This window comes from Histoplasma capsulatum, genomic scaffold, assembly GCF_000149585.1.
Source record: "Histoplasma capsulatum NAm1 scaffold_11 genomic scaffold, whole genome shotgun sequence".
Taxonomy (NCBI): Eukaryota; Fungi; Ascomycota; class Eurotiomycetes; order Onygenales; family Ajellomycetaceae; genus Histoplasma; species Histoplasma mississippiense.
The window spans coordinates 69,375-86,552 of record NW_001813972.1 but is presented as its reverse complement, the minus strand read 5'-3'; the positions used below and the strand labels follow the sequence as shown (position 1 = coordinate 86,552).

The following is a 17,178-nucleotide window of genomic DNA, read 5'->3' as shown; positions in this document are numbered from 1 at the left end:
GCGGTTAGAACGGTTTCCCTTCACGCTAAGCGTCGAGTCACACACTCAGTGTCAAAAAAAAAAAAAAAAAAAAAAAACAATGAGTATGAGCAGCCGCTCACCTGGCAACGTGTTGTCGATGTGGAGATTACAGCCAAGCGACGTTGCGTGAAGGAGAAAAAGTCACCCCCAAAGATATTCGTTTCTGCCTGGGCACCTCAGGCTCGCGACATGTCCAATAGGGATGTCCACAAGAAAATAACCAACAACCAGAATCACAGTAACCAGTAATCTCATGTGCCTTACAGAATGCAACTTAGATACGCTATATTGCTATCTGAAGGGGTGGGCAAATGGTGCACAACGAGGTACACTTAGTGGCCCGAACAGAACAGCGTCGATTAACCTAACCAATGAGACCCGATTTCCATCAGTTAACAACGTACATAGCTCAGGATGGAAAATAAACATGTTTCAGGAGCGCAATGGTTTAGGTTCGACTTACATATACCCATGGACCGGAGCTGTCGCCAGGACAGCAAAAAGCCTGGGGGAGCTCGCACAAAATATCGCAGTTACGCGGCCGACAAGGCGTGCCAGCATGAAGGCCGCCGAGGCAGCTAAATGGATTGCAGGATAACTGTACCCGTGGACAATGTCTCTTGGGGCGAGAGGTTGACATTCATTCAATGCTCCAGGTTACGGTCAACACAGCCGCGGCGAGGTCCTTCGGAACGCCGGCGTAAGGATAATCCTCGACAAAGCCCAGGCATCGCCATGGATGGTCCGTGCATGTGCCGGCCCCGGGTTCCACGGCCCGAGTCGTCCCTGAAGCTAAAACCAGGCTGTGTTGCCAAACTTGGGGCCGGAGAGGCGCTACCGTTGCGCCCGTGGCCCGCCTTGGGAAGTTGGGAAGTTGGGAAGTTGGGAAGTTGGGAATTGCACAGCACTTTTCGAACCCTTCATTTCAGTTCGTTGGTGTCCGTTCTTGTGTAACGTTGCCAACGTCTCAATAATCCGGAAGGTTGGCACGTCATGGGCGTTGTTTCAAACATCCTGATGCAAAAATTACACCAGCGCATATTCCGTGCAGAAGACACTCCTCGGGAACGACTTTGCAAAGCGGTTTCCACATATGGCGGACATCGCCCAAATCATAATCCCGTTTCTCCACTGACCTAAATCAATTCCATCTCCGTCACAGTATATGTATATATTCTGTTATTATCAATTTCACTCCATTCCATTATCATACTATACAGGGTAAGGTGGCCATCTTCCTCATGTGCCAGAAGCACATATATTCAAATTTTCAATGATAGTCCGCAGGAAAGATACCCAACTCCTGGCTACTTTCATGTTATTACCTGAGCCCCTCACTCACCCAGAAGGCTTCTACGGAGAATTGGCTTTGTTTATATTCAATGATGTGTTTGAATAAGCAACTATATTTCATATCACTTGCTAGTGATCCATTTTCGATTATCTATGGACCATTAGAACTGCGATTGTGGAATTATTGCTATCACCTGCATCGTGGACCAAATCCGGGTGATTGCGCAAAAGCTGAAATTCCAGCCAGACACTGATATATGGGCAAGAGTGTGGAATACTAACCTAGATTTTCAATCATTGCTAGTTGCTGTCCCAGCATAAAATGAATGATCTAATTTGGCTTCAGAGTCAGTTCAATACACTAATATTGAGAATGTATGTTTCCTGGACATGTATATCTCATCTCACACATTGACAGGAAATGTCTTGGCAAGCTTCTCAATTCATTCAACTATTTTATTGACTGCCAAGGTCAATGTTCAGACATGTTTTCATTGACACAAATTTTTTATAGCTTCAATTTGACTATTTGTATAGTTGCTGTGTCCTCTTAGAGCTTGAAAGGTTGAAGCAATTCCAATCTAGCCACAGTCATTTCAGTGCCGCAGATTTTGTCTTATTCTGCTAAATGCGCTTACGAGTATTCATCATCTTCAACATAGCTCTCATCCATTCAATCATTCAAATTAGCATCTGTCAAAAAGATAGATTTAGATAAGCTAGTCAAACTTCTGTTACAGAGATGTACAGAAATTTATAAAAAAAAAAAAAATGCAACTTTGTCTGGTCAACTTCTTGATGAATTTTGGTAGCCGCTTACACATGATTGAAGGCAATGAATCAGACGAAGTCAACACACGCATGAGATTCCATTTGCTATGTAAGTCAGCATATGGACGTGTTTATTTAATGTTTCCTTTTTTGTTCTCAATTGAATATAAAGCTTCTTCGTTTCTTCTTTACATCTCCGAGTGTGCAAGACGCGTGTTAGTCAGCAACCCGCGCGTTCTGAAATCAATTCCAACATTCCCTGCAAAAACGAGGATGGACAAGTGGCCATACATTCTGTTTATCATCAAAGGATAGCAAAAAATACCTGCATTATTTTTCTTGCTCTACTTCATGGCTGACAATCCCATCATCTCGTCAGCGGCCTCTCTCCTAGTTCCTTGGGAGACTTGCAAAACAGTAACTTGCCATTGCCGCAACTGCGACACTCTGTTAGCTATCGCCCCGAACTCATGGGCTAGCTGCGACCCTTACCTATTCACGCCTGGTTCAATTTGCGTGTTTGATGATAACATTTTCTCGAAGCCCAATTGTGAACCGCACCCATCCGAGGAAGCACAGCTTCAGCTGATTATTTGCAATCATTGTCTGCAAACAGTTGGACACGGCCTGCAGAAGGACCTGTTCAAAAATGGATTTCCGTGAGTCGACATCATCACAGAGCTTTATCCATCAGTATGCGTATTAATAGTTTCAAGTCTGTTCAACGTCTTTTGGACCTCGCATGCAATTTGCCTACGGGATATCACTACTCGGGGTCTAGTCCCTCCCCGCGTGGATGCCGTAATGCGAGAGTCGCCTCTGAAACCCCCTGACCTCAATAGATATCAGTCAAGCCGTCATCAAAAACAAACAGATGGCCCATCCGACAGGAAAGACAATCAGGGACATAACTTTGATATGTCCTCTACCAAAGCTACGTCGAATGGAATGCATGTCACTATAAATGAATTAAGGCATCAAATCAGCACTCTACAGGACGAGGTTCAGTATTTGAAAACTGTAACCCCATCCACAAACCAAGTACCACAAGAACTCCATGACGGTTATGAACTAATCGCCACCGCTTTGAGGGAGGTCAGAGCGAAAGGGATTGAAATAGAACTTCTTAAACAAGAAAACCATTCTCTAGAGCTCAAATGCAAGCAGTTAAAAAGCATTGCAATAAACCGGGTTGAGCGATCGTCTACCATTAATGATCGCTCAGTTGCCGTGGATCCGAGCAGGACTGGCCAACCCCAAACCATGAACCCAAGCGGTTCCCCTTTGGGCTTGAACTGCAATGGGAAACGGCCGTTCCCGGAAGAATTTCCTTTAGCAAAGAACGATAGGAATTCACAACCACTTGATGCCGAGAGCAACCAGCAAAATTCAGCGGCACGCAATTCGTCAGAGAATGCAGTCTCTCTGCCTCCTTATGGCTCACAATCGACCCCCGTCGTTTCCAAAGGATCCCATCGCGAAGCCTCAAATTCTGACACCGACGAACTTGCTGAACCATGGCAAGGTCCAAAATATCGAAAATTATCGAGCAACGTGAATTGTGGGGAGAATATGATCCATTGCAGTGCAAAGCCTTTCCACTCAAGCCCAAACCAACGTCGAGTACATGAGCTAAACCAAACTTCCCAAAATGACCCTGCTAAACCAAGAAAGAAAAATGCTCTCGCGAAGGCATCCCGTGGACGGCCGAAAACTAAGCCCCTACCCGCAAAAGCATCTATGACCACTAAAATTCCCTTAAAAGAGTCGGCTCCTAACACCGTGAACCCAACAAACTCGCCGGGCATGGCCAATCCCATCAGTCCCCAGAATGGAAGTGAGCACCAACCCGGGGACAAACTACAAGCCATGCGCAGACCAAGAAGAGCCAGTGCGCGACTCTCAAGGCGATCCTCTCTTGTCTCTCCAGACCATGAAAATACTGAACACACCGCTAGCACCAAGCCGAATCAGTCGCATTCGGTGGAGGACTCGACACCACAGAAACAACACGACGAAAATCCGCCCCTTCCAGCCCCAGACACTGGTAACTCAGAGCAAACTATTCCAAACTCTCAAAGCGATAGTGATAACGCAACACTTGACCAGGAGGATTCTCGCGCTACTGTTAATGAACAGGAAGAATCTGCACAGACCGCTGCAAAATCCAAAAGCCCTCGCAACTCTGCCAATGACAAACGTAAATCGCAAATCGCAGCTCGTGACGCTCTTGCAAAACTGACTATGCAACGAGAAGAAGCGCTGGAAATGGCCGCGCATTGAAGAAAGGAAGAACGGAAAATCAAGTATGTTTGCATTTACGGCGCTAAGTTTTGGTTACATGTTATTGAGCTATACGTTTGGCAACATGGGAATATGAGGTTTTTGCCAAAATGTTCCCCTAAATTCACGGTTCTTAACCCCTTTACCCATCATTTGAATAATTTCCTAGGATAGTAGAATCTTCTACACTCCGGGGAATACTGTCCTTGCCTAGATATTATTCCCATCTTTAAGAGTGAGCGGAGGGAACTACCCGCCCGCATTAGCTTTGATATTAGTTATGTGATCCCCTTCATCCCCGAATCCACGTGTTTAAAATATATGTTCGCTCATCAAAAGTTCATGTCGGCTTTAATTACGGAGTATATGCAACTAGTATTCAGCATGGTAAGCCGCATATATATACTGTACATGGAAGGGCTTTTTGTAGATGTTTATCAAGAAGGATAATAATAAAAGAATGTTTCATTCAGATCAAGCCAGGGAGCAAAATCACTCAGCTACTTTACAGTCATGAATCCACACCCCTCCCTCGCCACCTGGCAAGCCCTCTTCAGCGCTTGCTCTTCGGATCTGTCCATTTCACACTGAGTTCATGCCACGGCTTCCGGCTTCGAAACTCCTGCATGTAGGTCTTATGGAGCTCCTGAAGACGGGAAACCTCCCGCGGGTCGCCAGTACCAGAGTACACCATGAACAAGGTGCATGGCGGTAATGAGTCAAAAATTCGCTGGATACATGAGACTGTTTTCGCTACGGTGGAGGCGAGGCAATCGGATTTCGAATCGTCAGCTCCAGCCAGAGCTTCTCTATTCGATGGGTCGAATGGATCTGGGGCTGGAATTGCCGCAAACTCGTTTGCCTTTGTCTGACCAGGGATGCGGTTGCACCAGCCGCGGAAGACTTCGAGTTCACGTAGGCGCGCCCAGGTAAAGTCTACACCACCGCCAGGTACTAAACGGCCGTCTTCATCACCATTTACGGCGCGTTTCACGGCCTGAACCACTTCATCATCGTTTTTGCAGCCCAAGGCAACTGTTGCTTGAGAGCCGAATCCCCGTTCTGGGTTGCCCCAGTCAGCAACAGCCCCTGTTCGACCCTCTTTTGTCGCACCACTAGCGGTTTTCCCTGGGACAGTGGCGCGGGCAAGTCGGCGGAATATAGTTTCATTAGAAGCATCACATGTTCCCCATAGTTCGCCTTTTTCGCACTTTTGCTTGACAAGTTCGAGTACAGCTCGCGCGTCTTCGATGGAGTCATGTCCGTCTTGACCCTTTTGGATTTCTTTCCCGAGATATTTCTGTGATAACCATTTTAAGCTTGATTTCAAGGGGGGTCCGCGAGGGTGGGGATAGATGATTGAGGTGTCAACGATAAACGGATGAGTCAATTTGAGGGCTGATAGATCGGAATTGAGAGAGTGGCCAATTAAAATAGTACGAGGGGTTAATAAAGTTAGCAACTTCTGCTGGACGTCTGGCAAACGGGTAGTTACAGGTTCCAACATTTCTTTCGTTATCCCGGAAAAGCGTGTCAGGTAATCGATGATAGGTTTATCCGGTTTGACCAAGTCATCCAGCACCACTTCCCCATCCCAGGAGACGAGACTAACGCGCGTGAGTTGCGAAGACCCTCCTTCAGTGATGCACATTTCACAGTCTAGGGAAAGGATTTCTCGCCCCGCTGTTATGCTACCTAATTGAATATCATTCTCGAGTGCTGTTCCATCTGAGTACTTGTCAACTTTGGTGTCCACCCAGCCATCATTGGGGCCCTGCCTCAACGATACTCGTAGATTCGCATTAGCAGAAGCATCTTCTGGTTTATCAAATAATGCGGGATGTAACACGTATTCATTATCTCTCAAATCATTTATGGAACTAATGAAAGTAGTAATCGGCGTCCGTTTCGATGGCCAGTTGTCTATGCCACGGGGAGGCTTCGGGCCCTTAAGTTCATTTGTCTCTTTTGATTTCGGCAGAGGAGACAATAAAATAGCTTGCAGTGGGGAGTGCACTTTATTATATTTTGAGTCTCCCGGTGTTTTGACAGGCCAAATATGTGGGAAAATATCAGCTAACGGTTTAAGAGCGTCGGGTAGCTGGTCCACCGAAAGTGGTCTTGGGTTGAATTTAGCTTCGCTCGACACCTGGGGAAGACCTGTTTTCCACCGATCAAATTCACTTGTGCTTTCCTCGCTGACCCGGACTTCGTTCCACGTATCCTCAGTATTCTGCGCCACAGAATTGTTGCAATCATTCGTATCCGATGTAGAAGCATGAGGATTGTCAGCCATTAACGGAACAGTACCATCAAACATGCCAATCTCCAGACCAGGGACCATTAGTACTACCACTTTCCTGACATGGCCAGAGTGCTTCATTGAGATCCATTGCGGTGCAATGCCATCACCGAAGCAATAAAGTAGCAGCCCCTGTAAATCTGCTATTCTGATGGAGGATTGCAATCGACCTTCCACATAGGTCAGTGTTGGGTACTTGGTTTTATCGTTTCCTGCCCTCTTTCGCTTCTTCATTGGTGCCACTTCAGGTTTCTGGGATGGATTGCTATGGTCGTTGCGGAGCATCGAGAGAGTCTCAGCTACGCCAAACCCATTATTATTTTGGGGAGGAAGTGATGCACTGTTGGGGCTGGCATTCGCGATCTTCACAGATGATTGCGAGCGTTTACGCTTTCTACCAGAAGTCATATATGCCGCTGGCTAGAGTGGAGGCCAAATAATAAGCTCCGAGGAGCAATTGTATAAATTGCGCAGACTGACACGGAGCGGACAAATAGCTTTTTCGTGAGGATTCTGAGTATCAATACAGTATGCGAAACGGGAGTAGCCACAAAATGGTCACTGGAATATGCTCGACCCCGAAAGATACATGCGCACATACAGCTGGGACGTACTCCAAGTTGTGGGGGTTTCTCAACACGCCAAATAATTTTCTGGAAGCTTCGTGTTGATGTGTGATCCAAACAAGCCGGGAAAATTTCCAAGGATGTTGTGTTAGGGGGTACTACGGCTACCCTATCACGTGCCCCCCAACATATTGTATTGCTCTCGCGTAGTTAGTTTAGTAAAAATGAATGAACGTTATCCTCCTACATGTTGTTACGTCACATGACATGGTTGGTGATGCTGACCTCGGGAATTACTGTACATCAAGGTTGAAATTCAAGATTAAGATTTCTTTATCCATTCACCGGCAATTGAAGAGATAAAATAAATCAAATTGAAATATTGCCATTTAAAGGTGATGTGGTGTAGTAACTCCTTATTAAATCCGTAGAATAAATAAACCTTTCTAGTTATACCATCATCAGCCCTCCCAAATTCCAGTGGTCGATTCATTTCAGGACATATCCTCAAAAATTCGCTAAGTGTTTCTGAGTCCTTTATTTTTTCGTTCATTACCTTTTGCCATCCAGAAACAACTCTTGTTTAGCCTGAAGCAAAGAAAAGAAAGAAAAGAGAGAAAGAGCAATCCAGCTCGAAACATTGAAGAGAGTGGTTCGAGATCAGCTACAAGTTGCGAGCAGTCATCGAACAGGAGTTTCCAGTTAGCGACCTCTGGCAATATGATAATTAGATGGCGACGACTAGCTGAACGAACCCATTTGGACTTCTATCTACATGCACACTAGGTGGTTGTTGATTCGACTGATTATCACTCACAACTTCAAGCTCTTTAACGTCTCTCATTGTCGGAAACGGGAGATGTGAGTCCTAATACGTGGGGTCAAACACGTTTATTCTCCAGAGCAATGGGTTAGCTGGAACATTACAAAACGGGAACTGGAGAGAGTTCCAGCGGGTGATGGTTCCGGGCTATATGAACGCCCGGGGTTGGCAAAGGAAACAATTATGACATTAACGGTGGAGATGATTCAATCATCCGCGATCCGGGTTGCCTGTTGGTCTGGCTGGAGAAAGGCTCTCTCATACTAATCAACAGGGTTGTACGACTTGTATGACCCCAAATCAGGGAAAGTATTGGAAGAGAAACCACAGATATTGACTAAACCCCAACGTCGAAGTTCACGCCTGTTTCCATTCAGCTCGACTCTCGACTCATTGGGTGGTGGTTTCGTGGGTTGTGACTGCGAAGGACTTCCAGCAATTTTCAGTCTCAATGTTGGAACAAGAACTTTCTTTTCGGGTGGAGCGGATACAGAAGTTGCAAAACATGTATTTTTGGTAGGGATTTTTATCGTTACACCGAAAGGATCAACCCTGAAGGTGGGAACCCATCTTAAGATACTATAAGTACACAGAACTAAACCATGAGGCGAAAACTACGAAACGCTTGGCGTTGTGACCGCCAAGAAATCCAAGCTCTTGGCCATACAAATCTGATAACAAGCCGACCATCTGATAAAATAAAATCTCATCCGTCAGGTTGGAACAGCAAATTCATATCGTAATGAAGACATTGCCCCTGCCAACATCACCAATCCGCGACATTCCAGTTTTATTTTCAACTGTATTCCGTATATCTTCTTGTTCCTCATTTATCAAAGTGCTTACCTCCTGTCTTTCTGGGTGCCCCAAAAGGACGTACCAAATCATACACCAGTCATCCCCCGCCTTCCGACGAGATAGCCAGCTTGGAGCTCAATTATGTCAACCCTGACCGAAATTGCTTCGGAAGAAGCCTTCAATAATCATGTCTCCTCCATCCCTCCATCCGCCCTCTTAGTTCTCTATTTCCACACTCCCTGGGCTGCGCCGTGCACCCAAATGCGCACTGTGCTCTCCACCCTCGCGTCCACCTATCCCGCCACTACTCCTCCCGGCATCTCCTTTGTCAGCGTAAACGCTGAAGAGCTCCCAGAGATCTCTGAAGAATATGGCGTTACGGCGGTCCCTTTTGTTGTCCTTGTCCGCGACGGCAAAACCCTCCAAGCTCTTTCCGGCTCCGACGCAGTCAAAGCCCGCGTCGCCATCGAACAGCATGCCGGCGTGGATGCAACAGGCAACACTACCGGTGCGGGAAAGCAATCCATCCCTCCTCCTCTTCATGCAGAACCAAGAAAAGATATCTCCACTTCCACTCCCAGCACCTCTGATACCCCTCTCGCTACCACAAACGGTGCAGTCTCAGCCGCCGCCGACCCATCGCTGCCACCCACGAAAGACGAGCTTTTCGCCCGTCTCGATGAGCTTGTAAAGGCCGCGCCAGTCATGTTATTTATGAAGGGAACACCAAGTGCCCCACAGTGCGGATTCAGCAGGCAGCTCGTCGGCATTCTTCGCGAAAATGGTGTGAAATATGGCTTCTTCAATATTTTGGCGGACGAGGACGTGAGGCAGGGTTTGAAGGAATATGCCGATTGGCCTACGTTCCCCCAGCTGTGGGTGAAGGGAGAATTGGTGGGTGGACTTGATATTGTGAGTTCTCCCTTGGCCCTTTGGTGTGCATTTTGACCACACAATCTTCCAATAGGTGTATTTTGTATCAGTATCTAATCAGCCGCTATTCACGTCCGAACAGGTCAAGGAAGAAATCGCCACAAATCCAGACTTTTTCAAAGACTATTCGGTAGCACCCCGAACATAAGTATTATCCTCTTGTCTTTCCATGATTAAATAACGCAATTACCGTTAAGGTAGTAATATGATTTCTTCCCACTAACTCTTCTGTAATCAAACTCGTATTTTGTCACAACCCTAACAGCCACACACATGTCCTTTCTTTCCTTTCTCTCTCTATCCGATATCTTTTCTTTTCTTTTCTTTTCTTTTTTCTTGCTTTCTTTTCTCCCCCTTTTTTGATGACCGGGCGACTTTTTCCTTTGTCCCAAAATACTGTTTCCACCCAATCGGAATCGGGCATTTTAGCGCCCTACAACCAAATCGGGCACTTCAAAAATTAAAAAAAAAAAAAAAAAAAAAAATTGAATAATGAGGGCGATGCATGATAGATATAACGCATGAGGTCACAATGCCCAAGATCATATAATAATACAAAATCAATGGAAGCATGGAGAGATTGACAATCATATGCAAATACCACTGGAAGGGAGAGCAAAAAGATCGAGCAAAAGTACAGTGCGCAATCGCAGGTATAAGAATTTCAAATATCACAATTCCTGGCTCCTTACTTATTGAGTATTCTACTCCGCCAACGGGAATAGAAGGTTTGGGTCTGAAACTAAATCAAAAAATCAAAATCGCCCTGATCGGAGTCTGGATGACCCACCATGTCACAGGAATAACTAAATCTACCCAGATTTCGACAATCAACTTCTCTTTCAAAAAAACGATTTACGGAAGTAATGACGCGAGGCCCTGAATTCCTGCCCGCTGGTCGCCTTGATTTTGATCCTTAACTCCATTGGCATCCTCCGTCGCAGCCTGCACATTCCGTGAGTACATATCCTCCACAAGTTTGCGCGTGGGGTGGTTGATCCAACTGAAGTAGTCCCGTTCGCTTAACAGGCGGAACGTCGACCTCAACGCATCCTCATCCACATACGCACCACGCAGCCACCGTTCGCCGCCGCTGTCCCCATGACCTGTCCCAGAAAGGTCAAATGCGTTCCTCGCATGCACCACGCGGCGATTTTGGAATATTACGCATTGGCCTGGCTCCAGTTTAACTTGGAATATGTTTTCTTGCTTGCCAAGCTCAGCCGCAAAGGCTTTCATGGCTCTGACGTAGAGTTTTATATCTCGACCGTCAACTAGATGCTTTGTGAGATAGGAGGGTGCTTGGAATGGCGGGGAGTAGTTAACGTAGTTGACGTAAGGAACGGGGTTTTTCTTGGGTGGGTTTTTGAGGAATTCCTCTCCACCCTCGATCTCGATTGTAGGGTGGGAATATTGGTAATGCTGGTTATTGTTCTTGTACTCAAAACGGGTGGGAGTTTTGCAGAGAATGTCGAATAGAATGGGGTCGTTTCGTAGCAAACGTACCGCGGCCTGGAATGTGTCTGAAAAAAGCGATTCGCCGCCTGAAAAGGAGTTTCTTAGGCAGTGAAGCAACTGGTATCCAGGTGGATCTTTCATATATAACAGGTCCATGTGAAAGTCAAGATGTTTGTTGGTATAGGCAACGTTTTTGGCATCTGGAACACTGCGCACATCCCATGTTGAGCCGTAGAAAGAGTTTCGCAGAGGGCCCATGCGAGTTGCAATCTTCTCAACCATCTCAGGCGACTCCGGGATATCCTTGACAAAAATTAAACCCAGGTGTTTCAAAGTACGCATGGCAAGGAAGAATTGTAAATCATCCTCCATGTAATCTTTGAATGATACCCAATGCTGGCTCTGGTCCATGATAGATTTATTCCATGACGTACGACGACCCTCCTTGGCCCGGAAAAATTTCTCAACCGCGGTCAGAGTAGACAATTGCTCTGGGGAAAATGTTGAGACATGAGATTCGTCATAACCAGGAATGTCATTGCTCCATGTCACAACCAATTGACCATCTTGAACCTCAACAGTACGTGCGGCGATGTCACTGGGTATATCGGACATGCGAAACTCACGTTGTCTTGACGATAGGTCGACGCATTTGGGGCAGGTACATGCATCCCGCAAGCGAATGCTATCGATGTGAACGAGTTGTTGATTTGGGGTTGTAACTACTACTTTTCTAAAATCGCCTACCGTGGCAGACTCGATGGAGGAGATGACAAAGGACCGGATGGACGGAGCGTCGGGTGTTGTGAGCATCCGCACGAGCGGTTTTTCCGTGGTTGATGATTCCCTAACAGGCGGAGATGGAATCTTCCTCACAATCTGTCTCGATGCCCTGGGAGCCGCATAGGCTTCGGTCGAATCACTGTAACTGGCTCGTGGAATGGAAGCGTAAACTAGTCTGCCCGCGGACCGCCGAAGCTGGCGTGAAGCAGCCAGCTTCGCTCCAGCCTGGCGCAGAGGGGCGAGAGCAAGCGACATAGAGCCAATCTCCCTGGAGATCTACGTTGTCAACGGGCGGGGCAAGATGGAGTCTAATTGAACTGCTTGCGTGTTTGTCTGTCGTCTTTGTGGAAGATGCGTAGAGACACTTGAGTTCAAGGTCTCAAAGATTGGAGGTGGACAGGTACAAATCATGTGATCCGAAAAAAAATATCCCAGATAATTCTCTCGTTGCGGCGAATTCAATCAATGTCTCTATTATTATTATAATTGGCGATGTTGTTAGGGTTTCTCAAATTCCATTCCTCAGCAGGTTGAGTATTTTATGTACTGTTCAGAAGGGCAGATTGACTCATGCTCCCTTTGGAATACGGAGTTAACCCTTCAAATCCTTACTTTCATCACCACTGGCAAGTAGGGGGAGATCTTTCTTCTGCCCCTGTCACTACTTTGGCTGGTCTCCGTATGTATGTCGGCTGGGGGGGAACATCTCAATGAGGAAGTGAGTGGGGCTATTTATTAAATATCAAGTATTATTCTGCAATGGCTTTTCTATCTTAATTTGGGTACTAATACGTCTGGAGTTTTACAGGGCAACAGAATACAGGTAGTGGCTGCCGGTGCAACCGCTGGGCTGGTCTCGAGGTATACGCCCAACTAGACATACATATATTTCATCCATGGTTGAATCTCTAACTGGCCACAGATTCTGCGTCGCACCACTGGATGTCGTTAAAATTCGCCTGCAGCTCCAAATCCACTCGCTATCAGATCCCCTTTCCCACCGTGACATCAAAGGGCCGATATACAAAGGCACCATCTCAACCCTCAAATCCATATTCCGCGATGAGGGCATAACAGTGCGCTTATTCCCCATAGAGCTAACCAATTGACGAACTAACTAAACAAACAACTCCAGGGCCTCTGGAAGGGCAACATTCCTGCTGAGCTCCTCTACATCTGCTACGGCGGCATCCAATTCTCCAGCTACCGTGCCATATCCAGCGCGCTCCGCACCCTCCCTCACCCCCTCCCTCAACCCGTCGAATCCTTCATCTCCGGTGCAGTCGCCGGCGGCATCGCCACCACCTCCACATACCCCCTCGACCTCCTCCGCACTCGTTTCGCCGCCCAAGGCAATGACAGAATCTATGCCTCCCTCCGCGTATCGGTCCGCGATATCGCGCGCACGGAGGGCCCACACGGGTTCTTCCGCGGCGCCACCGCTGCCATTGCCCAGATAGTACCGTACATGGGCCTTTTCTTCGCAGGGTATGAAGCCCTGCGGAGTCCCATTGCCAGCTTGGAGTTGCCGTTTGGCACGGGCGACGCGGGTGCGGGTGTCGTGGCCAGCGTGATTGCGAAGACGGGGGTGTTTCCGCTGGATCTGGTGAGGAAGCGGCTACAGGTGCAGGGTCCAACGCGGCGGAGATATATTCATACCAACATCCCCGTTTACGAGGGCGTGTATAGGACTATCAGGGCTATTTTGGCTTCGCAGGGGCCTAAGGGTTTGTATAGGGGGTTGACGGTCAGTTTGATCAAGGCTGCACCAGCGAGTGCGGTAACGATGTGGACGTATGAGCATGTTTTGGGGTTGTTGAAGGACATGAATTGTGGTGATGATGAGGATGATGGTGGTGGAGGGATATAGTGGCGAGGCCATCCTCTCTTGGTTTGGAACTTTTTGCACGGGTACACGGGTACGAATTGCTTTTTGTATAATATAAGAGCGGCAACGGTGGAGTTTTCTGTTTCTCTATGGTTCATGGTAATAGAATCGGCCAAAATTGCTCTGGCTCCCTATGGTATTCAACACACAGGTTTATGGGTGCATATGAACTCTGACATTAATTGTATTTTCCATGACATCTCCATAGTCTACATATCAAGTATTCAATTCATCCTTGCAGTCCAGTCCCCAGTCCCTCATTTGGATTTTTTTTTTTTTTAATGCACTTTCCTACGGACTGCAGAATCCTTTCCATTTTGCGCTGTTGCACAAGAAGCGGTATTCCTCCACATCATCACTCTTGTTAAACAGCCACGACCCCGACAGATAATGTAGATGATTATCTTTATGCGACTTTCATTTTCCGCTTGCACTTTAGTTTCCTATGCTCTATTACTCTTATTTCCTTCGCTCCTGTACGATGCAAAACATCCCACACACAAAACAAGTTACAAAAAATCAACATCTCAAAAAGAATAGGATCGAATTAGAAGCAAGAGGATATAGTTCGAAAGGACGGCACTCGCACAAACGCTGGCGCTGGCACGAGTAGATATTAACCACACGAAAAGACTCAAAAACAGGGGTTGGTTGTTTGGGTTGGGGAAAAGGGGGGCGGTGGGTGTATCATAAACTATTATGTTCTGTTCTCTCCCTTTTTGTCTTGTAATTCAAGTAAAATCAAAGAAAAGAATCATTTAAGTAATGGTTACTCGTGTCATATTTAGTATTCAACACCCTCATCGCCCTCGGTGTCCAGACTATCACTAGCAACCTCCTCATAATCCTTCTCCAACGCGGCAAGATCCTCACGTGCCTCAGAGAATTCGCCTTCCTCCATTCCCTCACCAACGTACCAGTGAACGAATGCACGTTTCGAGTACATAAGATCGAACTTGTGGTCGAGACGGCTCCAGGCCTCAGCGATGGCTGTGGTATTTGACAACATGCTGACGGAGCGGTCGACGGGGGCGAGCTCACCGCCTGGTACACGCATGGGTTTCTGGTAGTTGATACCAATTTTGAAGCCAGTCGGGCACCATTCGACAAGGTTGAAGGAAGTCTTGGCTTTGAGTGAAGCGACAGCAGCATTACAGTCGCGAGGGACGACGTCACCGCGGTAGAGGAGGGCCACTGCCATGTATTTTCCATTGCGGGGGTCGCAGACAACCATCTGGTTGTTTGGTTCGAAGCCTGTATGCATGTTAGGATTTAATTCATTTGACTGGTCAGGGGGTGTGTATAAAGAAGGTGATTAAATTTACATTGGAATGTAAGGTCATTGACCTTGAAGCTTTCGTGGGAGCTTCTGTTGCTGGATACAACGGGTGCGTAGCTGATGAGGGGGTAGTGGATACGAGGGTAAGGGACCAGGTTGGTCTGGAACTCGTTGAGATCGACATTCAGAGCACCGTCGAAGCGCAAGCTAGATGTGATGGAGCTGACAACCTGAGCGATAAGGCGGTTGAGATGTTCATAACCGGGTCGGGGGATATCCAGGTTACGGTGGCAGATGTCGTAGACAGCTTCGTTGTCAACGAGGAAGGTGCAGTCAGAGTTTTCGATGGTGCTATGGGTGGAGAGAACGGCGTTATACGGCTCGACAACAGCGGTGGAGACACGAGGAGCCGGGTAGACTGCGAATTCAAGCTTGGACTTTTTGCCATAATCCGTGGACAGACGCTCCAGGAGGAGAGCACCGAAACCGGAACCGGTGCCGCCGCCAAAGGAGTGGAAGATCAAAAATCCCTGGAGGGACGAGCAGTTGTCTATTGCAAGAGCTTCTTAGCTTCTGGTTTATTCAAACAAGAATCTATATGTATAACATCTATGCATATCTAGAATCGACAGAAGTTGACATACCAGCAACGCGGCGAATGCGGTCAATGACACTGTCGACGAGTTCTTTTCCGATGGTGTAGTGACCACGAGCGTCTAGTAACGGGGGAGTCAGCAGTCTAAGTTCCCTATCCTGGGAAATAATTCCATATCCATACAGTTGTTTGCCGCATCTTCCTTTCCGCTGATCAACATCTCAGGGTGGAAGAGCTGTCGATACGGGCCAGTTCGGATCTCATCGATTGGCTATATAGTCCGTAAGTAGCCAATCCTGCCATTATTTCTCTCTCAATTGAAACACTGGATAGACATACGGAAGGGTCCAAATCGACGAAGATGGAGCGGGGAACATATTTGCCGCTGCCTGTCTCGGTGAAGAAGGTCTCGAAGGAGCCTGCTTCACCAACATCTGTGGCTTCAGGGTCCAGACGCCCATCAGCCTTCAAGCCGTGCTCGAGAAGATAGCTGGAATTTAATAAACACGCCGTATTGAGGGTCAGTTATGGGGGTTAAAGCGAGATGGGATCGTCGGGACTATGAGCAAGCGGAAAGGCGGTGAGGAAATATGTGCTGGATGGTAACGTACAGTTCCCAAGCGCTGTTTCCAAGCTGGGTACCAGCCTGGCCGATATGGAGATGGCAAACCTACAGGAGGAATGAATTGTCAGCAATATAAAATAATTAATTAATTAATTAATTAATTAAAATGATGTATGGTGGGCGGAAGGGATTGATAAAATGCATGCATGTGTGGTTTTTAAGGCGAGGGAGTTTGATGTGTGCCAGCAAACGCGGGTTGAAATCGGGCGTGCAGGAGGTAAACACAGGGGCTCTGATTCAACAACGTACCTCGCCTCTCATGATGACAGATGTGATGCAAGACTTGGGGGAGTGAAGAAAGAGGAGCAATGGAATCTGCGAGGTGAAGGAGAGCAGGCAATCACTAGAGACGGCTTTGGAATGGAGATGGACGAGAGAGAGAATCGAGGAGAGGAGGAGATGTTGATGAACGCCAGACGAACAGCGTCCAACACGGTTAGCGCGACCTGTCGCCAAGAAAGGGGGAGGGGAGATCATGTGATGAGAGGATGCCGCACGGAACATCCATGGATCTCTGGATCTCTGGATCTTTTTCGCCAACAACCTCTTTAACTATTAGTATAACTAAACTAGAATAGTTATTAATATAGCTGAGGCAAGGTTGATATCACAAGCACCTTGAAATGGCGCTCACTTAAACTTAAAAATGAATTCTCACATTTTGCTCTCCGTGTTTTTAATTTTCGATTGACCACGCAGCAGCGGCTGTGCCTAACTTATCAGAAGTAGCTATATGAAGACGCCGACAACGAGGACAGGT

General features: G+C 47.2%; 6 protein-coding genes across 6 annotated transcripts; 3 read left to right on the top strand and 3 right to left on the bottom strand.

The window, feature by feature from the left end:
* Positions 1–2,734: 2,734 nt before the first annotated feature.
* HCAG_08293 (predicted protein) lies at positions 2,735–4,368 on the top strand (the record flags this gene model as incomplete). The annotated part of the gene is made up of 2 exons (XM_001536461.1): positions 2,735–2,744; positions 2,960–4,368. 2 exons carry the CDS (start codon positions 2,735–2,737, stop codon positions 4,366–4,368), a joined length of 1,419 nt encoding a protein of 472 aa, XP_001536511.1.
* A 553-nt stretch (positions 4,369–4,921) lies between these two features.
* HCAG_08292 (conserved hypothetical protein) lies at positions 4,922–8,080 on the bottom strand (the record flags this gene model as incomplete). The annotated part of the gene is made up of 4 exons (XM_001536460.1): positions 4,922–7,090; positions 7,285–7,405; positions 7,494–7,532; positions 7,992–8,080. 4 exons carry the CDS (start codon positions 8,078–8,080, stop codon positions 4,922–4,924), a joined length of 2,418 nt encoding a protein of 805 aa, XP_001536510.1.
* Positions 8,081–8,998: 918 nt separating this feature from the next.
* Positions 8,999–9,938, top strand: HCAG_08291 (hypothetical protein; the record flags this gene model as incomplete). Its single annotated transcript, XM_001536459.1, has 2 exons — positions 8,999–9,769; positions 9,873–9,938. 2 exons carry the CDS (start codon positions 8,999–9,001, stop codon positions 9,936–9,938), a joined length of 837 nt encoding a protein of 278 aa, XP_001536509.1.
* Positions 9,939–10,645: 707 nt separating this feature from the next.
* On the bottom strand, positions 10,646–12,286 carry HCAG_08290 (predicted protein; the record flags this gene model as incomplete). Its single annotated transcript, XM_001536458.1, has 2 exons — positions 10,646–11,846; positions 12,030–12,286. The coding sequence occupies 2 exons, from the start codon at positions 12,284–12,286 to the stop codon at positions 10,646–10,648; spliced, it is 1,458 nt and encodes a 485-aa protein (XP_001536508.1).
* Positions 12,287–12,716: 430 nt separating this feature from the next.
* Positions 12,717–13,901, top strand: HCAG_08289 (conserved hypothetical protein; the record flags this gene model as incomplete). Its single annotated transcript, XM_001536457.1, has 4 exons — positions 12,717–12,749; positions 12,840–12,892; positions 12,954–13,107; positions 13,167–13,901. 4 exons carry the CDS (start codon positions 12,717–12,719, stop codon positions 13,899–13,901), a joined length of 975 nt encoding a protein of 324 aa, XP_001536507.1.
* Positions 13,902–14,703: 802 nt separating this feature from the next.
* On the bottom strand, positions 14,704–16,679 carry HCAG_08288 (tubulin subunit alpha-2; the record flags this gene model as incomplete). The annotated part of the gene is made up of 7 exons (XM_001536456.1): positions 14,704–15,173; positions 15,245–15,748; positions 15,843–15,912; positions 15,975–16,064; positions 16,133–16,283; positions 16,405–16,463; positions 16,668–16,679. 7 exons carry the CDS (start codon positions 16,677–16,679, stop codon positions 14,704–14,706), a joined length of 1,356 nt encoding a protein of 451 aa, XP_001536506.1.
* Between the last annotated feature and the right edge of the window lie 499 nt (positions 16,680–17,178).